The sequence below is a fragment of the Macrobrachium nipponense genome, chromosome 6, assembly GCF_015104395.2.
Source record: "Macrobrachium nipponense isolate FS-2020 chromosome 6, ASM1510439v2, whole genome shotgun sequence".
Classification (NCBI taxonomy): domain Eukaryota; kingdom Metazoa; phylum Arthropoda; class Malacostraca; order Decapoda; family Palaemonidae; genus Macrobrachium; species Macrobrachium nipponense.
In genome coordinates, this window is record NC_061108.1 from 122,518,313 (window position 1) to 122,542,699 (window position 24,387).

At 36.1% G+C, this 24,387-nt stretch overlaps 2 protein-coding genes across 5 annotated transcripts in view; one reads left to right on the forward strand and one right to left on the reverse strand.

The window, feature by feature from the left end:
• LOC135216094 (DNA oxidative demethylase ALKBH2-like) overlaps positions 1-24,387 on the forward strand; it is a 584,266-nt gene that overhangs the window by 222,096 nt on the left and 337,783 nt on the right.
• Positions 14,378-24,387, reverse strand: part of LOC135216092 (antifreeze protein Maxi-like) — a 23,965-nt gene continuing 13,955 nt past the window's right edge. For 2 of the 4 annotated variants that reach the window (XM_064251111.1, XM_064251112.1), the window contains exons 3-8: positions 23,983-24,183; positions 23,235-23,360; positions 22,051-22,140; positions 20,841-21,017; positions 19,528-19,752; positions 14,378-16,077 (exon numbers count right to left, since the gene is read on the reverse strand). In XM_064251111.1, coding sequence (XP_064107181.1) covers positions 15,932-16,077; positions 19,528-19,752; positions 20,841-21,017; positions 22,051-22,140; positions 23,235-23,360; positions 23,983-24,183 — 965 coding nt within the window. In that variant the 3' untranslated portion in view covers positions 14,378-15,931. Of the gene's footprint in view, positions 16,958-19,527; positions 19,753-20,840; positions 21,018-22,050; positions 22,141-23,234; positions 23,361-23,982; positions 24,184-24,387 lie in introns of all 4 variants that reach the window. The other 2 variants (XM_064251114.1, XM_064251113.1) reach the window with 2 other exon arrangements.

Consider the following 24,387-nt stretch of genomic DNA (forward strand, 5'->3'; position numbering starts at 1 on the left):
TACTATAGTTGTTCCGGGCATAGGGTTGATATTCTCACTCCATTTGTATTGACTTAGCTGATGTTGGTACCCATTTCCAGTTGGTGGACTGACATATGGTCGGTTGGGAGCAAACTAATGGCCTAGCTTATCTGAGCCACGCCATGTACCACTTGGTTACGGCGCGCACTTTTGCATTGGTGCAAGTTGCTTTAAAAGTAGCATTACAAACACACTTGAGAGCAACTCTTTCTTTACTTTTTTTTAAAGGTAATGCCCTGTCTGGCTCATATGAAGCTGACTCATTCCGATTAATAATAATCAATTATACCTTGTGGACATGACGTCACAGTCAGGTGAATGTGTCGCTGTGTGAAAACGCCTCATCCCCAAGCTAATTATGTAACAACAGTGTTATTATAATTATTGCTGTTAGTTATTTTCATTGTAGTTGCTTTTGTGTCTATACAAAATTACAGTTATTCCACATGCCTCGTGTGGTAATCATTAGGGAAGCGATAGTAATGTTTCAGAATTCATGAATGGAATTTCCACTCTCAGTTCGTCCGCCATTCTCCTACGATTTCCTCATCTTTGGAAGAAATAGGATGTAGTACTCATTAGCTTGTATATGGCCTTGACAGAATGACCTCTCTCTCTCTCTCTCTCTCTCTCTCTCTCTCTCTCTCTCTCTCTCCTCTGCAGGGTCGAGCTGAAGTGTTTATTTTTAATTTTGATTTTTTTTTCATACATTCGAGTCTGAATATTGTGTTAACATTGCAAATCTGTCCTCATCAGTTTCTGCACCCACTTATTTACCTCGTTAACAGTTTCTAAAAAGTTGGCTGTACAAATTAGCAAAAGAGTATTTAGATTAAAGGTAAGTTCATTGCCCTAACTAACATACATCGAACTGTGAAAGCTATTATTAGAATATCACCCATGTGAAGATTGGTATACTCTTATAGGTCAAGTGGTAAAAGTGTGATATCGTATCATTTATATATATAATAATATATATATATATATATCTATATATATATATATATATATATAGATATATATTTATTTATATATATTTGTGTGTGTGTGCAGTCTGATTATAGTCTGGATAAGGCGAAAGTAAAAAAAAAAAAAAAAAAAAAAAATAGAAATTTGGAAGCGAAGTCCTCCTCAGTGGAAAGGTCCCTTTTCAATAGGTGATTAATAGCAATCTTACCTTCCTTTGAACGGATGATGATTCAGCACTTTCTTCCCATAAGTTAGTCGTCTTATGGCGCCGCGTCATTTGTTAAACCATAATTTGGAAAATTGCTTTTTAATTTTTGCCTTCAAGGCACATCATTTTCTGAAAATTAAAAGGGATATACGTTAGATATTTTGAATATGACGTTTAAAATTCGAAGTTATGAATTAATGAGAGAGAGAGAGAGAGAGAGAGAGAGAGAGAGAGAGAGAGAGAGAGAGAGAGAGAGAGATAGGAGTTGAATTATAGCTTCATTCGAAATACAAGGTTGTTTCGTTTGTTAATTCTATATAGTACTTCGTGAACTGAAATAGAGATAAGATGGGTTTTTATTTTACTCTATAATTATTTCGTAATCATGCCCTCATAAATACAGTGCTAAAGAATTTGATCTGAGACGGTAATGGGTATTCATAGTCATCATCTGTAATAGTCTTCAAGCGTTTGCTGTGTTTTAATCCCCCCGTTTTTGGTTTGTGTTGGTTCTTTTCGTATAGCATTAGTGATGTAACTTCTGTTCAGTGTTTATTTTTATATTGGTATGTTCTGCATGGTATATCCGTAGCTCATTTCAGTTGCTACTTCTCTCTCTCTCTCTCTCTCTCTCTCCTTCTCTCTTCTTTTCCTTCTTCTTCTTGCTCTCTCTCGTCTCTTCTCTCTGATTCTCTCTTCTTCTTCCTTCTTCTTCTTCTTCTTCTTCTTCTTCTTCTTCTTCTTCTTCTTCTTCTTTTTCATCTAATTCTCCTCCTCCATTCAATGTGCTGCCGATTACGCCTTGCCGGGACTAGCCGTTTTTAATGTATACCTCATTTTTGTTTCGTAATTTTGGTTTTATTTTTTTCTTTTATATCCTCAATCATTCCTTCTTCTGTTTCCAAAGAATCAGGTTATCAGCGCTCAAGAAAATGAAAGGATCCATCAATACTTTTCTAACAGTGACAGAGGTGATTTGAGCAGCAAGCCTGTTTTTGTCTTTTCGCCTTGACTATAATATATATAATTACATAATTATGTAATTACATAATTGTATATATAATTAGTATATATATATATATATAATATAGAATACATGTTATAAATTTGTAATATCTTTTTTATTATTAAACTCTCGACAAACCGTAGGGGGGCGAATTTGGAAAGACCATTTGGACATTAGTCAAGCGAATGAATTTAGATTCACGATGGCTATACTTAATTAGTCATTCAGTTAAGAAAAATAAAGGGAAAGGTCATTATTACCAAGAAAATAATTTTGGGTCGAAAGCAAGAATAAAAAAAGTATTCTAATTTGACCACCTTTCTTACCTGCTTATGCAGGGTTGGCAATGATTAAATCAAACTGATTTACTCAAGTGATAAAATCATTGATTTTCTCATTTAAAAATAATTATTTTTTATTTTTCATTTTTTTTATTTGAAAGCAAACAGATTGAAAAATATGGTTTGGAGGTTAATAAAAACTTAAGCATAACTGTGCTGCATCTATTTATTTTGATAAAAAAAAAAAAAACTGCAAGTACACACTTTAGGCCAGAACTGGAAACATAAAGGATAAATCAATAGTAATTCTGTCATAAAATACATTTTGATGAAAAAAAGGATTGAAAAAACATCTAACAAATCAAAAAACCAAATAAATAAAAAAATCAAATAAATCACTGATTTTTTATTTATTTATTTAAAAAAAAAATTACCAACCCTGTGCTTATGTAAGATTAACAGTAATTTAGACTGTAGGGTGGTATAGGCTGGCTGGAAAGCTTGTTTCGTCTTTACCCGTTGACCATATGCCTATGAGTTGCTCATGGAAGGCATCAATTATTATTTAGCTGTAAAATAAAATCACCTTAACCACCTGCAAAAAATTCAAATGACCTACGGGCTGCTTTTAGCTAAAAGCCCGTGCTGGCATAAGGCCAGCTTAATCTTCAACAACAACAACAACAACAAGCATCAATTATTCTGACTCAGTTTCAAGCAGAGGATAAAGCATGGGGATGGAACATCTTATGTAAACTCTCTCTCTCTCTCTCTCTCTCTCTCTCTCTCTCTCTCTCTTGTGGCTTCACGGAACATTTAACTCAAGAATTGTGAATGTAAACTACTGTAATGTATAGTATGTTTTTTCCTTCCTATTAGGAGAAATACCAGTTAAAATCTTCGTTTATGTTCCATATTTTTAACACATCACATAATAAAAATGATGGCCCATATAAGTTGGGAACTGGTAGCCTACTTAAAAAAATAAACAATAATAATAATAATAAAAAAAATAAGGAATTGCCGCTATCGAGTGGTAACTAAGGTTGTATATATGGAACTTGCTCTCTTGATGGCCACTAGTGGCCTTTCCTCATGGTCGATTTGTGGCCTGGCTTTCTCCTGGTCGGTCGTTTATCGCTTACCAAAAAAAAAAAAAAAAAAAAAAAAAAATTGCGTACACTGAATAAGTTGATAATAAGTTAATGGATAATTAACGAATCGTTTTAAATTGTTCATGCAATGGTTATCGTTACTGCTCTACCTTGTTGTATATCGTTCTTGTGTATTTAAATGAAGATCAAAATTTTCGGTCGAGTTAAAAGAAAAAATTTATATATAAAAGTTAAATGCAGGTTTTTATTCAATTATATATATATATATATATATATATATATATATATATATATATATATATATATATATATATATATTAAATATATATGCAGCAACGTAATCTGATTACACGTGGTGTGTAGGCAAACACTGTTCTTTGATGAATGAGTAATTACTATGACATCTGGCGTTATGTCATAGAATTAAAGGGCCAATGTAATTTGGTCTGGGTCTAATTGCAATACTTGTCTCTGCTAATGGTAGGGGAAGATCTTCTTGGGTGAATGTCGTTCTGGAGGGAGGTCTTTATGCGGTTTAATTGAAATAGCAAATGTCGGAAATAAATCCCTGACTTTTGTTACAACGAGAAAGGTTTATTGGCGTTCAATTGTCCGTTTGTTTAGTTTTACGTATATATTGTTTTCTTTTGATTTTCTTTGCAGTGTGTCGCGTTTTTTATCTTTTATTTTATTTTTTTGTATGATTCATGGAATTTATCTTGCAACAGAAAATTGGTCATTAGATTTTAACTGTGTTGTAACTAACATTTATAAATATTTGTAATATATTACACACTGCAATCGTATTGAGATGTCAAATTTATGGGTAGTTAAGTCAACCCACGGCAATGTGGTCAGTTAGGTACGGCTATGTAGTGCTTTGAGTATGCTATAACTTGCACTCTGAGCTTAAAGTTATTTAAGAGTCCCAGGTTCTGTTCTTCGAGTATGACTTAGGATTATTTGAGTCTGATGACGTCAATTAGGAATGACTGTTGCAGATTAACATCAACCGTGCATCTGATGTCTAGGTCAGTCCCTTACGACTCTCCTGATTGGCTGTTGATAAGCCAATCACAGGGCTGGAAACTGTCTCTCTCGACTGTTCACATAGGCAGGATGTATGTTCCACCTCTCCTGAGGGATATGTCTTTCAAAAGTATCCCTGAGGAGAATTGAAACATACATCCTGCCTATGTGAACTATTGAGAGAGACTGAGAGTTTCTAGCCCTGTGATTGGCTTGTCAACAGCCAATCAGGAGCGTCGTAACGGACGGGCCTAGACATCAGATGCACGGTTGATGTGAATCTACTATAGTACTTCATGTGATTTGGTCTTTGTGATGCCAATTAAGAGCGACTTGTACCTGACGTGTGCTATCAATTCAGGGTATATTAAATCATACGTAAGTTCAATGTACTCACACTTTAGAAAAATTTACCGATGACAAGTTATGTCAGTCATTAATTCAATGGGGAAAATTCCTGAGTCTTAGCCAGCTGTTATTGCGATGTATTTCAGAAATGAACTCTTTGCTCCCTTACATCTTCAAGGTTTCACAGTAGCAAACTTCTGCATGCAATCGTTGTCTGTTTGAACACCCTCACGTTGTCACAGCGCAAGCGGGAACCTGCTGCTGTCTGCGACTGTAGAATCGCCTCTTGTATGAACACAGCCTTAATTTAGTTAATGATGTTTCTAGCCTGGTGAATATTTTTTTTCACAATTCATATAAAAATAATTTTGTTTTAAAAGATCCAAACAAAATGGTAAATTTGGTTTTCATTGTCATTTATAAACTCGGATGAATTTATTTATAAGCATAGAATTTGTTTGTAAACATATAGATGAATTAAACGAACCTGGAATAAACACCAAATGATAATATTTTCCAGTTCCACGATCAGGAGCAAATATAAACATGTTGTCGTTACAGTTAGATATACATACATTATATCAGAAAATGATAAAAAAAAAATAAGTTTAATCAACAGAAGAATTTCCATACGACTGCCGAATAGATCCACTCTCAAGCCAGCCTTTAGTAACTTATCATATATAAAAAGCAATAAAAGAAAAAAACTCAAGTTCAATTACCAGAAGGATTTTCATACAACTGCCAAATAGATCCACTCTCAAGCCAGCCTTTGGTAACATCATATATAAAAGGCAATAAAAGAAAAAAAAAAGAAAAAAAAACGTTAAGTTCAATTAACAGAAGAATTTTCATACAACTGGCAAATAGATCCACTAGAGCCAGCCTTTGGTAACTCATCGTATATATAAAAGGCAATGTAAGTGAAAAAAAAATCTAGATACGATAATGACGTAGGGTCTGGGTGATTGAGTAGTGTCTGGATTGTGTAGCTTTGAGAACCGGAAAGCTTTGGTAAATGGTGTCAGATCAGAAACAGAAATGTCATCACCACGTTACGTAACATAATCCGAGTCTGTCATTGGATTGTAAGGGGCTTCGAAAGTAGAACCCGAACAGGAAAGTCAAGCTTGAAACGTGAGTTAGCTGAACCTTGTTAATAATTGCCTTTTCTATTCCCTCTCCTCTTTTCCTCTCGATTGGCATGTTATCGTATCTACGGCCATTTCTTTGTTTGATAATGACCATTTGTTTAACAAGACAAAACTCTCATTTTTCTGTAGGATTATTTTCATTACCATTGTGAAGTAAAAATAGAGTGAAAAAAAAAATTACTAACGTTTCCGTTGACTCTTCTTCCCTTCACTGGAAAGAACAATTGATCCTCTCAACATTCCAGCTGATTTGTCATGGAAATGGCACGCTAGTGAGAAAAGTATTCATGGTCTTCCTGTCGTTTGTTTCTTTCACTTCCTGTAGGTTAATACGTATATATATATATATATATATATATATATATATATATATATATATATATATATATATATATATATATATATATATATTATATATATATATATATATATATATATATATATATGTATAGTATATACATAGTATGTATGTGTATGTGTGTACTCAAAAACAGTATATGATTTTCATATAATATATATTATATATACGTATACATACATACATACATACATACATACATATATAGATATATATATATATATATATATATATATATATATATATGTGTGTGTGTGTGTGTGTGTGTGTGTGTGTGTGTGTGTGTGTGTATATAGTACATAGTAGCTACTCCTAAGCCTGTTAGGGAAGGTGGTTACAGGACCTATAAGTGCTTAACAGTTATCTTCTTTTTGTTTTTTCCATAATCGAAAACAAACTTAAAGATTCACTACTTTGTAAATGGAGCGCCCTCAAATTAGTTGCCACCTACGTGCAAAAGAGACAGCTGTGACAAAAGTAACAAATTATAAATAACCAATACCTTTTGTTCCTTAATGCTAGATTTTGAGTTGTTATGACTAGAATAATTCTCTCTCTCTCTCTCTCTGCTTGCTCTCTCTCCTCTTCTCTCTCTCTCTCTCTCTCTCTGTGTGTGTGTGTGTGTGTGTGTGTGTGTGGAAACTTGCTGCCGTAGTTGCCTACAGGTTTTAAGATTCGAGATATGTCGATTGTTCAGCATCTGTTAAAAAAATATACATTTTTCAGTCGTTTTTATACTCTTAATCAGTTCATGATTGCCAATGGGAGACTGTTTATTATTAAACATTGCTTTACCAAAAAAAACTTTTAACATATTTGTTCCAAATATGGGCTTGGTCGTATGGAACATGCAAAATTGGTTATTAACTTGTTTAAACAGCTTCAATTGCATTTATATCTTTATGTCCAAAAAGAGAAAATGCTACAAGAGAAGACTTAAAGTGTCAGGTAAATAAGAGTGTAAGAATATATATTATATATATATATATTATAATTATATATTATATAAGTATAAGTCTATAATATATATATATATTTATATAACATATTCTTTTGGTGAATAGATAATGAATTGACCAGACTGCCATTTTTTTTTCGAATTTAACACCCAGTTGTGGAACAACCAGTTGTGTATATCTAGGCTAGGAAAATGATTAATTTCCACCGAAAATATGCGAGGAGGTGAACTGACGGGCTATTAAACGTTCAACTCATATCGTAACGCTCTCCCTGGTAGTAATTTCTTCAGTGTTGTTAAGAAGTTACCGAGGCTCGTATGACATGGCGAATTTTACCGACTGGTTTGATTGTCCACTCCCCGTTAATTATTCGGTGTTCGGAGGAAGTCACTTATCGGAAGATAGATTCTCCTTTACCTCAAAAAAGGTTTATGAAGGAGGTGGTCTCAGGTAGTGTTGTCTATATTTCGTGAGTTAAGGCCCCCATACACTGAACGATTGTATGAACGGCTGTCTGAACGATTGTCGTTATCGACCCCCACACTATTCAGACAGTATGAACGATCTCCGCACCGATTTCAGTCTTAACAAGGATTTTGTCTCGGGAAGACATGACATCATCTCTAGAAGAGACGTGCGCGATAGCGTTATATCGGCAGACAAACCCATACTTTGTACTCCGAGTGTATGACAGACTTAAGCCGCAAGCCAGCAACCTGATCCTGACAGATTCAGCTGAGATCGTTCAGACCACGAAACTCCGCCCACGGTGTTTTTGCGAACGATACAGACAGTCGTTCAGACAATCGTTCAGTGTATGGGGTCCTTTAAAGTCATCCGAAAGCCTCTATGGGAAGTACACCTCATGAAGTACACCTCATTTTTCGTGTTGGAAACTATTTCATCGGACGAGGAAGAGTTTTGGAATTTGGTAATAAAAACACTGAATTCGCATGACTTGCTTACTGACTCGTCAAAGTGAATGTTCAGTATCGCGATAGGGGGTGACTAGGGTAGAAATAACAGAGAGCGGAGTGTTGACGTAACGATTTTTTACCGTGATACGTCCAACTCTGTACTTTTAGTTTTCTGAAAAGAAAACGATTGTACCAGCTTTGTCACTCCGTCCTTACCTTTTCTGTCCGCCGTCAGGTCTTAAAAACTACGGACGCTAGAAGGCTGCAATTTTGTATGTTGATCATCCACCCTCCACTCACCGAAGATACCAAATTGCAGCCCTCTAGCCTCTGTAGTTTTTTAAATTTTTATCTAAGGTTAAAGTTAGCCATAACCGTGCGTCTGGCGCCTATATAAACCAGTTGTGGTTAGTTTCATGAGCCGCGGCTCATAGAGCGTTATACCGAGACCACCGAAAGATAGATCTATTTTAACTGGCCTTGATTATACGATGTTCAGAAAACTCTACTGCGCCGAGAAACTTCTGCTCACTTTTACTTGTTTACCATAGACTTCCCTGTACCTCCTCCAAACTACAGATGACTGTCATTGTCAAAATGAAGCTCTTCTGGCGTCGTTAGATTAAGCCAGCTTTGTACTAGCACGGGCTCTTGCTTCAAAGCAGCTCGTAATCTTCTGAGAAACTCATTTTGCCTCATTCCTGCTTCCCTGATGCCGAACTTACTTGGTTTTAAGTTCCCGGTCCCGCCTAATGAAGGATCCTTACCTAGATTGTGAAGTGGCTATAAACCCAAATAGCTTTTTTCCTTTTATTTGATGTGAAGACTTCTGATTACTTAGCGCCTAAGTTATGTGTTAATTTTCCTAAGTTGCCTCGAAGAGAAAGAAACTTGCAAGCAATGTTTGCTTATACGCAAACTGTAATGTACTTATTCAAGGCGATTCATGTACATATACATTAACACAACATTCCTTCGTTATTAAGCAATTAAATTCATTGCCAAGAAGCAGTATTTTGAATAATATGAACTTATTTTTTTATTTTTCATTTTTCTATATGGATTTATTATTATTATTGTTATTATTATTATTATTATTATTATTATTATTATTATTATTATATTCAGCTTTTATGGATTTATTTATTAAATTCACTAGCTTTTATGGAAATGTATTCAGTCTTTATTGGGAGTACTCTGTCATTGTGCTGGGATTTATTTACGCTTTTTCCTTTCCTTTTTTTTCCCTCCTTCTCGGGGTTCATAACACTTCCACAAGTTTTGACGACTTGTAATTCTCTCGGTTTCATCTCTCTCTCTCTCTCTCTCTCTCTCTCTCTCTCTCTCTCTCTCTCTCTCTCTCTCATATATATATATATATATATATATATATATATATATATATATATATTTATGTATGTATGTGTGTTTGTGTATATGTATATACACATATATCTATATGTATTATTATATATGTACGTAAAATTTATATATATATATATATATATATATATATATATATATATATATATATATTATAGACAGATAAATAGATATGTGATCAGCAAGAAAAAGGGGCAGTGTGACATCCATTAGTCTCGTGTCATAGTCTGTCAGTCTTTTAATGGAAGTTAGAAGGCGCGGTCCCTTTACTTTTTAACCCGTTTGTCGGGTAGTCTGGTATTAATAGATGGTTGTTAGAATCTTCACTTTTTCTTCGTTTGTTCAGATTCTACAAAATGTCAAGCGTAATATCATGATGTTACAATTCTTCTGACGCTTCAGTTCACATGATTTTAAACCAGTTTTGATCGGTTGAATATTTAGGTCATTTTGGTTTTTGTTAATTTTTTTTTATTTTCTTTTTTTGACAACGAAAGTCACCTGTTGCTGTAGTTTTCCGAAGGGCAGAGTCGACCTGTTTTAGCGAAGTGATATTCCTTTCTTGGTGAATGTTTACGTAACAGCATGACGATGCTCTTTCCTTGCCAAAGACCTAACGTCTCATTAAAAAAAAAAATGAAGTGCTGGAAGTCTCTCTCTCTCTCTCTCTCTCTCTCTCTCTCTCTCTCTCTCTCTCTCTCTTAGTAGATCATGCTGACTTTCAGGTTCACAGCTTGCCTTTAGTTGAATGTGAATTATCAGTCAGGTAACCGTTCTCTGTTCAGAGAGAGAGAGAGAGAGAGAGAGAGAGAGAGAGAGAGAGAGAGAGAGAGAGAGAGAGAGAGAGACTGTAAAAACAAAATAAGACCATTTTTTGTGTAAGGTAGGGTGTTATCATTCATACCCTTATGGCGTAAGACTAATAAATGAAAGGCGATTACCTTTCCCTGTTGCGTATTTGTCATTTAAAAAAGTCAAGTCTTAGGAAAGAAACAATATGCAAGCACTGTTTGGATACAAAGGCTTCGTATTTGAACGTGTACAGATTTTATTATTGTCATATTTCCTTTTATTGATGTAATCCGTTTATCATGTTTGGGGATTGGCATTTACAGTCACTTTCATAGTTATAAAATTATTATAATGTAAATTAAAGTAAAAGTTTGTGGATGCGGCTTGACAATACACACACACACACACACACACACACACACACACACACACACACACACACACATATATATATATATATATATATATATATATATATATATATACATAATATATATATATATATATATATATATATATATATATATATATATATATATATTATCCCTTAAACTTTTTGTTGCTTGATCTTCTTTACAAGCATATGTGTTATGCTATTGCTATGTTGCTTTTATTTGCGCTAGTCAAATGCTTTTTGGGATGGGGTAAATATTTTTTCGCAGGTGTGGTATTTCGACCCAAAAAAAACTCATCTTGAGCTGCTAGATAGTATCTGGTTAATTGTCTTCTAGCCAGCCAGCCCCTCCCCACTTTTACTTTCATTGTAGACCTTTTTCGGGGGCTTCAACTCGTACCCTATCGAATTATACCCATTGTTGATTTAGAAATCACATGCTAGTTTAACATTCGAATCTACGGTTCGATGGTTTTGATAATGAATGTTTTTGGACTGATGGTGATGACGTGTAGATAAGTGATATGATATGTATGTATGATGATGACTACTAATTGTACTATGATGGATTTAGTTAAATATTTTAGGTTTATTTAATGATGCCCATAGGAAATTGGACTTAGAATAGTGAATAATGATGTTAGCATTCCTTCTTTGTTCACGGCCAGCCTTGCCGAATGGAATCGAGTTCCAGCTCACAGTAACACATTGAAAGCGTTCGAAAAGTGTATAGACAATGCACAGTTGCATTGCTTTGCTTGCAGTTCGTTTCCTGTTAATTCTGTCTCATTCTTCAACGTCTGTTAAGTATTCCCTCAGGAAGTCTCTCGCTTAGTTTGCAGTTTATTGCAACTCATGTCGTATGTCACATTTCAGGCCATTTTTTCTCATCCTCCAGAGGATTGTCAGGTGTAAATATATTTATTTAGTTATATATCCTTATTGATAAAGGCAGTTTCACTTTATGCTTCGCTACTGCCAAGATTTCCATAAGTGTCGTTTGATTTGAAAACTGAAAGATGCTGAATATTCAGAAATATCTTGAAGGAAAACTTTGACCCTTGTTACAAAATATATAACCTTAGGGTTAGTTGAATTTTACTTTCATATACTTGACAATCATTCGTCTGATCATTTCAAGTTATTTTCTGAAACCCATTTTCGCTTACACGGGGAGTAAACCTACAAACTACTTTGTTGGTGGTGGTGGTGGGTACGAAAGGTCTATAGCAGACCCTAAAAATGTCTGAAAGAGGTGTTTTGCGTTGAGTCAAAGATACAGGAATTTTAGGATTGGATATTTATGATTTATTGATTCGAATGAAAATGTAAAAAATAAAGAATGTGCATGTTAAACAGTACAGAAAAATTATTGCTTACTCGTGTTGTTGTTGTTGTTGTTCTTATTGGGGGTCGCAATAGTCTATGGAAGAGCCTAAAAGGGTCCGAAAAAGGTGTTTCGCTTTGAGTTAAAGGTACAGGAATTTTATGGTAGGATATTTATGATTTATTTATTAGAATGAAAATCTACAATATAAATAATGATCATGTTAAACAATAAGGAAAAATTATTTTAAATTAATAGAACGTATTTATTTTAATTTTCATTGGTGCAACAACGCTCTATTTGACAATAGATTTTAGCACGTTTCAATTTACGTTAGAAGTTAGGAATGTAATGTTTGCAACTTATACGTGAGGGAAAAATCTTGCACGCATCCCGAGTAAGCTGGAGGTCGGATTACACCTTCAGAAAGTCCTGATTCACTGTGTGAGCTTCTAAATCATTCTCGAGTCACCTGAAGCTCAATTCTGTGACAAGCAGTTTTACGCATTGGACGTCCCACATAACACAAGTCACGATGATTTGTTTTATTTCATGATTTATTGCATTTTGCGGCTGAAATCTTGAAGAGCAATGGGAGTGAAGCGAAAATAAGTGTAAACAAATAGAAGAGGAGACAGGTCACTCATAATAATGGACGCGTTGCTTTCACTAGAGACCTTTAGAGCTGCCAAGTCTGCCTGAGAGAGAGAGAGAGAGAGAGAGAGAGAGAGAGAGAGAGAGAGAGAGAGAGAGAGAGAGAGAGAGAAATATTTAATAGGAAACAGTAGTAGTGAAAGTGACACTTTTGACCATCACTTGACATTAAGGAACCGCTCTTGTTTTTATTGTTTTCCGGTCTCTCTCTCTCTCTCTCTCTCTCTCTCTCTCTCTCTCTCTCTCTCTCTCTCTCTCTCTTTGTGGTCTTTAAAGCTTACAGTTTCTCAAGAATATGTGGAGAATGTTTCACATTTTTAGGTTGAAGCGTTAGGAAGTACACGCACACAGTTATATATATATATATATATATATATATATATATATATATATATATATATATGTAAGTATGTATATATGTGTGTGTGTGTGTATAGGTATGTGTGTTTGTTTTCGTGACCGACTATTTAAATTTATTAAGTCGACATCGTCAATATTATCATTTAATCATCATTAATTTGCATTGGAAATCTTATAACTGTCTATATAATTTTGGTCGTTTATTTCCTTTGCATAAACCATCAGGTAACCAGTCAGCTGACTGGACCTCTTCACAAAAAAAGAAAAAAAAATTGACTGGTCCCCTACTCCTCCCCTTATCCTCCCAGATCATATGTCAAACGCTTCAGCTGGCTGATCAGACTCCCAGATGAGATTTTTGTCTGGGGAGTGAGGGAGGACGCCCGTGAAGGGAGGGGGAGGGGGGTGGGGGGTGGCTAGTTGGGTTGGGTTGGGGAGTGGTACAACAGTTTTCATAGGCGATTGTAGACAAGCGTCTGGTGTAAGTGAAAGTGTTGCCTTTGTAGCCACACTGCTGGTAATAGGAAAGAAAAAAAAAATAAGGGAGAGAGAGAGAGAAAAAAAAAAAAAACTTGGGAAGGGTTGGGGATAGCAGGCACCGGAGATCTCTCCCTTATGAACTTTAGTGGACTTCAGTTTCTTACTTTCACTCCAGTCTTCCCCGGCCAGTAGTTACTTACAAGATTCTCTGCTGGTTTTGCTGAAATTTATTTTCAAATTGGGATATAGTTACCAGAGGGGATTGGGTGTAGTTACCAAAGAGGATTGGATGTGTAGTTGCCAGAGAGGATTGGATGACACTTAGTGAGAACGAGGAAGATCAAGTGATTGGAAAGCTTTTCTTGTTTTTTAGGCGAAATTTTTAGAAGCAGGTTACAGTGTGTATCACTACTCTTAGTTAAATTCCGAGACTAGTTAGTCCGGCTCTCTCTCTCTCTCTGTCCTCTCTCTCTCTCTCTCTCTCTCGTCCTCCGTCCTCCAATCTCTCTCTCTCTCTCTCTCTCTAAGCCTGGATTTCTCTTGTTATTTGTTGCTTACAAGCGGATTTGTAACCATCCGAATTGTACGCTTTGTCTTAAAATAGGAGAAATAAAAATAAACGTGATAATATACTTTATTGCCATACTCTGTATAGCTCTTACAATGTATTGTTTTTGCACATTTTATAATAATAACTTAACGTACCTTTCTTATTGAACATATAACCTAAATATTTATAACACTAACAACCTTTATATGCAAGACAGGTAGAACATAGATACTGATGTATTAATAATAGGTTTTTGGGTGCTGGCTGCACGTTCAAAACAATTATACCCGGCAAAAGTAAAAACAAAAAGGGGGGGGGGTGGCAGTCACAGCATGACGTGTTTTTTATGGAATGGATTTGTCTTCTTTACGTGTTTGCAGTTTTTACCTATGTATATAAATACGTAGTTTATAAGCAGGTAAATATTGGAGAAGCAGTTACTTGGTTAGTTTTTCTTTGGGGAACTAATTTGTCCTTCACGTAGTCAGTTCTTGTTTTACTTAAGAAAGGTACTACAGTAATACTCCAACTCCCTCAGAAATCTATCCCAAGCAACTGCGGAAATTTAGCTAGTCATCTGAGAAAAACTTTTGGCTACAGTATGTACAGGATGTTTTCCAGCAGTCTCTAGGGTAGTGTTTATTCAAGTAACAAATCCATTCCATTGGGATCAGCAGCAAAGTTTTCGAATAGAATTTATTTATTTTTAACTGTTGCGAAAACTTTTGACCTGAGCAGTTGCAGAATTTGACAGAAGCTTTTAGTATCAGCAGAACTTCAGGTAAACCGAATGTTTATGTATGGAGTACCAATTTCCATATGTTCATAGCAACAGCTGAATTGATCAAGTCAAACCGCCTGGAAATCACACTAAGTTAGTGACCGAACTGAGTGTAATTTCCTGGCATTTTTTTTTTATTCCATTGACAGCTACATTTAATTTGTCTTTTGCGTCATAATGCCTTTATCACAAAATGGGAAATTTAACAGGAATATTATTGGCTTTCATGCTTTCTAATTGAACTCTTTTTACATTTTTATAAGCCTATTGTAACCATACTCTTACGAGAAGTGACATTATGTAACATAGGTGAGACAGTGAAGCAAACAAGAATAATAATTGGAAGGTAGGATCTTACAAGAGCGGAATGCAAAATTTTGTCAATTTTTCATCAAGCTACGCATTACATACGGCTAATTTGCGCCAAGATTCGGGGGATTTTAATAAAGGAAAAAGAAAGAGAGCCTTGTATTTATTATGACTAGGAGGATGGCCAGGAGGAGTTGCTCCGAGGGCAACCAGTTTCGGGCACGGTTGGTCCTGGAGGCAAAATCCTTAGACGTTAAGGGCTGTTTTGGGGGGGAATTATCGGTCAGTTTATGGATATTATTATGGTCTCGGGAAGTATGTATAGGTATAGCTTTCATAAAGATTGGCAGGCATTTTTCAGTAATGCATTTTTTAAAATATGTAGTTCATTGCAAAAATGTTGGTTGAAAGATAACTTCCTATTTACAGAGAGAGGAAGTTTCTATGAGGGTAATGCAAAAATTGACAGGTCACATTGAATGCACTGCCTGAAGAGCCGGCGAAATTTTCATGACCTTGTCTGAACTGTGCATTAGCTAAGACGATTTCTTCGTATTATTTCTGTTTCTTGCCAAGTAGCCATCCACTTGGTCTAGCACGAGTTCTCCCGTGCCTTGCATGTTTTCGATAAATTTCAAATTCGCGTTGAATATATCGTCAAGGAAACGTCCCACGTTGCCGCCTTTCGGTCGCGTTTAATGACATTTGCAGAAGAGGCCCCGCGAAGAAATAACCCAGGGTTCATGAATGGGTGGGGTGGTAACGTGAGCATGAAAATAAGAAAAACAAATGAAGAGCGTTACTAGACCCAAGGGGGAAGAGTGCAAGTAAGGCAACCCCACTTTGTAGTTTGTGAGAGCTACATTTCAAGAAAATATAATAAAGAAATCCATCATAAAGTTTCCTTTCAAGTAAACTGCAGTTAAAATAGATTGTGTAAGGTGCATGCTATCAGAATGAGGTTTGAAGAAAAGATGCAGTACACGAGAACAGTGACCATTTCAAGAAATATCCACACTTGCAATATAATAATGCACCGGGTGGAAACTTTGCATTTAGTGATTTTTCTTTTCATACAAGTCATCAAGTGAAAGGAAACTACTACTAATGCTACTACACTTGCATTCCAGTGTCTTAAATGTTAAAGGCCTCCTTCTTCCAGCATTCCTCTATGCTTACACAAACAGTACAGAAGTATAGAAAAGGAGGGACCTCCAGCCATCCCGTGGTAGTTAAAACTAACAATGGTTATTAGAAAAGTATACAATTGGCAAAAGAGCTGCTAATACTAGAAGATATTCTGCGGAACCTCGGCATCTAAAATCCGTAGGACTTGGTTTGCCTGGTCCTAGCTTGTCATGCTGTTGTTTGAAGTCATGCTGCCATGCCGTTGATGCCATGCAGATAACCCCGAAGCTGCTGCTGTCCATGCTGGGGCAGGTGGCCATCTTCCTTGACTGTCACGTGGGCCCCCCTACTGTCTGGTCCGTAACTTGGGTCATGCGTTGGCTGACGGAAGGTTTGACCTGAGTCCCCGCTGACTTAGTTCTCGTTCACAGGGACTGGTCCAAATGACTCTTAGTTAGCATTTGTTATTTCAGAAATGAGTGAAAGTTTGATTTTTTTTTTTCTTTGATTCAAGACTTGAGACTAAAGGAAAAGTGAAAGCTGGCATGAAGGGCATAGAGACAGGCAGACTACGTACAAAGCATGACATGACTTCAACAGGAAAGGAAAGGAAAGGAACGGAAACAATCTGGCAGGAGAGATTCTACTGCATAGTCTACAAAGGAAGCATTTTCATTCACTCAAGAGCAACGGAGATGTTGGGAACTCGTATTGAAAGGTTTTCGTTTGTAGATATGGTTGTGTGTAGCTGGGTATGGATAGTAGGGATGGGTGTTTGTTGTACTTGCAACTGTGCATAACAATCTTGAAGGGTCTTTTATCTCGCCAAATTTATCCACTATAATCCCATATGTCTTCTTGAATCTACATAACTTCCCAATGACATCTTTTCTTTTCCAGTGAAAGATTAGTAAAATAGTTAGTATGTAGTTAATTTGTTTCAATATGTTTGTTGTAGGAGTTTTATGTCCCTTTTTCGTAAGTCTTTATTTTGTTATTCTTCTTTATGTACAGTGTATTACAAACAAACATGTGTTTAACATATGCAAAAGATTAAACTGTTAATTAATTGTGGTTAAATGTTACATTTTTACAGTTGGATAGTATTTAATACAAAAAATTGAAAATGATTTACGGCCGGTCAAAGAAGGCTTTCATATACATTAGTTTTCATTGCTTAGCTTGAATTTACCCCACACACGGCTTTCAAGACTTCATCGTGAAGATTTTTTTAGTGGTGTGTGTGTTGTGTCCTCACTCAAGCATGAGACGGTTCTTTCCAATATGATAGTTATTACCTTTTGTTTCATCATATGTTATAATCACACTAAAAAACTCAGTATCATATAGACTGTGTAAATTAGTCCTAATTGATGTCAGAATATGTGCAAGGAAATTTATGCATGTAAGTTACAGAGCTGCATGAATTAGTGGCAGTGTGAAGTGTATTGCATAAACAAGTGTGCATGCTTGAAGGAGTAGGAAGGCATTCTTACAAGCGTACTACTAGAAGGAAAGCAGGGCATATGAAAATGCTGGCTGGCCTGTTTAAATTACATATTTGTATTGCAAGTTTGATATTAAAACATGATTTATTAATTGCAAGTTCCAGAGGCATATCACATTTTGATTTATTTCAAATTCATACTTATGAACAAGGGAGCATGCTCAAGTTTAGGAAGAACTGTTTTGCTCTCTGGTTTTCCATCCATAAAGGAAGGAATGAAGCCATATTTTACCTTCTTTTCTGTATTTACGAAATCATCGAGATTGTGATGAGTTTAAGCATTTTCTATGAAATAAAAAAATTTACTTTATTTCTCTATTCACGATGAAAAATCTTTGGTATGTGATTAAATTCATTTTTAGTGTTATCTTTTGATGGACAATACTTGGTTTCTAGCCCTCTGTGATTAAGAAAAATGAGCTGAAGTGATGAACGCTATATTTTATTAAAAATAATGAACATTTTGTTTTATTAAAAATTATTTTCATTAGTCCTAGTGAACACGATGTATTATCAAAAATTATTTTCATTTGTAGTTTAACTGTTATTCATTAATGGCAAATAAACCTGTTCTAATGCTTTCAACAAAGCTGATTGCTTCCATATTTTGATTTAGATTCGGTAAATATGACCCCAGAGACATTATTCGATTATTCTTTTGCATGGAAATATATACTACATCATATATATATATATATATATATATATATATATATATATATATATATATATATACACACACACAAATTTCACGAAGGAAAGAGAAACGACGGAGTTCTCCAAGGGCTTTCGACATCTTGTCCTTTACTTTGCAGACTGCTAAGTAAAGGACAAGCAGTCTAAAGGCCTTGCAGAACTCTTTCGTTTCTCTTTTCGTGATACATTTATATGTATATATAGTATATATTTATAATGGACTACACACAGGCACATGTGTAGAACACATACATGTATATGTGCGTACACTTGGTGCCACTGCTGCCTGTAATTTATGAACTGATTCAAAGTCAGACTCGCGAACTAAAGCAGTAGACAGTTCATCTGTTAACTGACAATTGTCGAGAATGAAACAAACAGTTCGGCTGCGGTCCAGTCAGCCTGTTATCTGTTGATTCACATAGATAATGCAGCTAACTATAGCTGGTTCACTTTAGTTAGATTCTTGGATGAGCCCTATGCTAACGAGACGTTTGTTTGGCGACAGCTGATTGGCTGGTACCGGGAGGTAGGCAGCTCCCAGCCAATCAGCGGCCGCCAAAGAAACGTCTCGTAGGCATAGGGCTTACCCGGGAATTTACCTTATGTGAACCAGCTATAGTTCGCTATTTCGAGTCATGATTCCGAGCTATGACTGAGATGGATGATAAAACATGGGGGTTCTCTGCTTCAGACCACGATTCTGAGCTCCGAATGAGTTCACGAACCACAGGGACAAGTGTGTGTGTGTGTGTGTGCGTTTGTGTGTGTGTCCGAGCGACAATGGACTGCCATACTCACCTAGTTCTAACCCCAGGAACTGGAGTGCGAAGGACAGCGTCGTGGCGTACTCATCATTGACGTCGTTCTGTTCGTTCTGTCGCTTCCTTCTCGCTAATTCGAGTTGAGCAGCGATCTGCGAAGGACTGACTGCGCTTGCCGCCTCTTCTTCCGCTGCTGCGGCCGCTGCAACTGCTGCTGCTGCGGCGGGAGCAGCTTCTTCTGCGGCGTCAGCAGCTAGACCACCTTTCCAGAGAAGGAAGAGAAGTTGGTGATGTTAGGGTCTCTATCTCACTTTCTCTTTCTCTTTCTCAGGAATATCAATTATACATCAGTCCAAGTATTCAACTTTACTTACTTACTGACCTCCTGCTGCTTGGAATTAGAAAAGGATCAGTTAATACATAAAATTCTCATGAAGTTAAAACTCGATTCAAAATTTATCCTTGAGTTAGGTCTGTCATCCCTTTACATGCAGTTTAAATATATTACAGTGGATTTTACTTAGATCATGCATTTTTCTTTATCAAATGTTAACCAGCTCTAAGCATTTTTATAGTCATGCAGTTGAAATTGACATATTCGCAGCATGTTTATCAAAATGGTATCACATTTTATTTCATCCTTTAGCCCCCTTTTTTATAATTCCCTCATTCATTGTATTATCTTCTTTAGGAGTATCACTGTAAAGGTAACCAAAGCAAGACATGCTTGTTTTATGGAGGACTTTTCTCGTCAGTCCCAAACATATCTATTCTATCGTCTGTCTACAGACCTTTTAACATTGTCCAGTCCCTTAGTAGGCCAGCTTACCTTCAGGTTTTTTACACATGAACTATTACCAAATATCCACAGAACCATTGTCTTTCATGCAATAGACTGTAGCCTCTGGATAGTTGATCATTAGCTCGAAATGCTGTGTTGCTACACTAAAATGCATTGCTGCAATCACAAAATGCCCCTTTTAAATTCCAGAATACTGTGGCAATATTCTGGAATGTTGCTGTACTTTCAGAACTCACCATTTTGGTGCAGAAATGCAGGTCCCAAACCAGGAACGGCAAATAATTACTGCAAGGATTCTTGAGGCCCTTCGACCTTCTTATCTCATAGAAGTCTTGTTTGTAATGCTTAGGCGTTTTATTGTCTTAATTGTAGCGTCAGTATAAGTTAGCAAACCATATCCATTTTTGTATTTTACAGTATGTAGCTTTTAATTCACCCAATATACAAAGATTATATCGTGCATACTGAGTCTTTAAGCTTATACAGTGCTTTGCTAATTTGTTGCTATTTTGCAGAGCATTGTACATTCCATAATTTTGGAGTCTTACTGCGGCTAACAGCTGATGTTTCAGTTTCCACTGCAGTTGGTGTTGTTGGAACTGCTGCTTCTGTTCCAGGTGATGCAGCCTCTGGAGTGTCTTCTGCAGTTTCCTGAATGCCTTCTGCATTAGTCCTTGTAGCTGCGTTGTCAGTTACAGTGTTGGTATTGTCTTCAGTAACAACAGCTGTAGTGGATATTGTAAAATGGTGATTTGTCCACTAGCTGGACAGAACACCTGAATGTTCCCTATGTCTTATTCTATCCTACTTAAACTCTACTCGCGTAAGCAAATTTAGGGATGATTAAACTGGAAATTTGTTTATCTTAATTAGTTAGTGGTATTATTTATGTAGAGGTAGTTTGTATATTTACTGCATAAAATTGTTTCACTTATACTACAAAATACTCATTTTCTAAAGACTTTGGACCTGGCAAGATAGTTACACAGAGATGAATATGTAATGCTTAGAGGTCTAATTGTTATGGTCACAGGAAATTTATTTGTGTTGTGCTTATCTAGAAAACTTATCGCTGTTGAGTCTTAAATTGTTCCTATAGTTGCCATAGCTAACTATTTATAGTACTGTTCTGTTATGTAAAGAATGGCTTAATAATTGATACCAGAAGGGTTACGATTTACACATAGAAAATTCTTTCCATTATTATTGTACGTGTATAACTCAGAAAAAAAAAAAAATTGTAGCTGTTTGTGAATCTTGAAGTAAAGCGTACATTTACCATTTAGTGTAGAATTTGTTTCACTCCTGCATCAGTCACTGCCTCTGTAACTTTTGCTCTGTACTGTTCTTGAATTCAAATGTGAAAGTCAGTGTGCCATGGGTTGCTTACTAGAAATTTAAGTAACACAGGTTTTTTTTGATAATTAATTTGAAGTATATGACAAAGTTTTCAATTGATGACCTTAATTTTTTTAATTTTAACATTTTAAGATAATGCATCGGTGTAATGTTGTGTGATTTCACTGTTCAGATCTTTGTGTCTAGGTAGATGATGGTGTTTTCACCATGTACGATGGTATTTCCAAGATGTGGAAGTGAATTTTAATTTTTAAATGAAACACATGTATCACCACGAATGTTATCATTGTAACTGTTCACTTAATTTTTATTGTTTATGTTTGAAGATTAAAGTGGTTGTGATATGTATGCGTTGTTCTCTGGGGTACAGATAAATTTTGTACTTTCTTTTGAGCTTACATTCCGATTGAGTTGCTCCAGTAGAGTCAGCAGTCACAGGTGCCTCCTCATTGACGTCTGGTTCTGCGACAGTGTCATCTGTTTTCAGAACTGAAGTACATAACATATTAACTGTTTGATTCCTTTCCCTAATGAAGTGTGATGGCACTGAAGATTTGGATTAAATCACACCAGGCTACTTAAGCGTGTCTCTCCTAGGTAGTACAGCCTGTTTCCATATCCATTTTATGAATCGTGAATAGTTGTTTGTCAAATGAAAAATGTTTAGACTGCTGCTGACTTCATTTTGTCGAACAATACAGGCTCTACTTTGTTCATAAAACTTACTTGCTTTCGATGATACTTAACTTTGTCACTTGACTCTTGCTAGTTCAGAATTTAGTCCTGGTGTCTTTCGCAGTAACTCTTTTGTCTTTATATTTTGTATACACGTCTACAAATATTCTATGTCCAAATAAACATTTATAGAAACTTGTCTGCAATTTTTAATGCAAAGGACATACATAACCATTCCAAGCTGGGGCTACGAGGGAAGTGTGGAAATTAAAGGTGATTTGGTTCTAATTCCTAGCAAATCTTCCACCCTGGAAGGGTTAAACAAAACTACATTCAACGTGTTTTAGACAAAAACCTACCTAACACAAACTACTTCAACTCTACAGTGGCTTGAAACACAGTACAACATTGAGCATGTTAGTCACATTTGCATAAAGAACTCTTACTCTAAAAAATAAAATTACTGTGGAAAAATACAAACTTTGTTAAAGATGGACTCTGCAATAAAAATATTTTTCAGATAAAACGAGCATGTTATATTTAGAATTTGTGAATTCATTTGAAAGTAATGTTGTATGATAAGTTTAATTGTAGGATGATTTAGTAGAAAAGTTAAAAATAAAAGTTAGTTCATTGTTATAAAGACACTATTGGAGAAGAGTCGCTAAGTTATTTGAAGTTCTGGGGAAAGGGCGTGGACTTTTGGTCCAATGTTTGTGAGATCTAGTAGTATGTTAAGGTGTCAGTGACCCAATAAACCCTGTTGTAATTGAAACAACTCTTGCTGGTAATTGTCACATGCACATAAAAGGTGAAATGTAAGTGTTATGTATATTTAAAGATGTACTGATGTTGAATGAAGAAAAGAGCAGAGAAAACTAGTTAGGGTGAAAATTCAATGAGCTTACTCCTGTTAACAGCTTCAACCTCAGCTTCTTGAACTGCTGCTTCTGCTGTGTCCCTGACATCTTCAACTGCATCCCCTGCCACTTCGCTAAAGGTTTCTGCTACATCCTCACCACTTACAGCACCAGCTGGAGGTTGGCAGGAGAAAGGGGGTGGGAGACAGGTGGAAAGAAAGAAGAAATGGTGTCACACCTGGTGTACTACTTCAGACCAGACGCCTCTGCTCGTTCTCCCACAGGGAAACGTTAATGCTTATCGATATTTAGTCTACTTCTAACTACCGACAGTGGACAATACAGATTTGGCGTGATATTGAGTTAATAACAAATATGCTACTTAAAGTTAATGACAAATTAACTACTTGACGTTAATGACAGTGAACTACTTGAAGTTAATGACAAGTTTACTACTTGAAAACAGCAACAATGTAACTACTTGAAAACAGCAACAATGTAACTACTTAAAAACAGTAACAATGTAACTACCTGAAGACAGCAACAACGTAGCCACATGAAAACAACAACAATGTAACTACCTGAATGCAGTAGCAGTGTAACTAATTGAAAGTGTTTCAGACAGATACATGTAAGTTTCATACACAGTGCGTTGCGCTGCAGAATACGTCTGCACCAAAACTACACTACAGAAAGCAATCTGTTGATGGATTAAGCGTTGGCGATTGAGAAAATACTTTTGCCAAAATACTCGGAATGCTACGTTAAGTTTGTTTCTACTTCAAGGACCACTTACTTCTAGCACTGAGTGCACTGCCTAGAACCGCCGCAGATGACCTGAGGGAGGGTCCTCCTCCTCTGAGTCCGTCGAAGTTGAGGACGACGAAGTCGGTGGGGTTGGTCTCCTCGGCTGCCAAGATTCTGATGGCGCTTTGGATGCCGACGGGAATTCGGTTGCCGAGAGCTTGTTGGAGAGCTTCGTATTCCCTGGCCGTGACTGGATGCATAGAAATGGGGTTTTAGAGTGTAAAGTGGGGGAGGGGGGGCTAAAGAATGATAAAAAAGTAACACCTTCGTTGTGCAAGTTTGCGTACAAGTTTTTGTACAATTTACCTTATTATTTCTGTGATAACATACAGGTATTAAAGTGGGTATAATTACTGCATCATTGACATATGGCCTATATGAATTTTAAATTTTA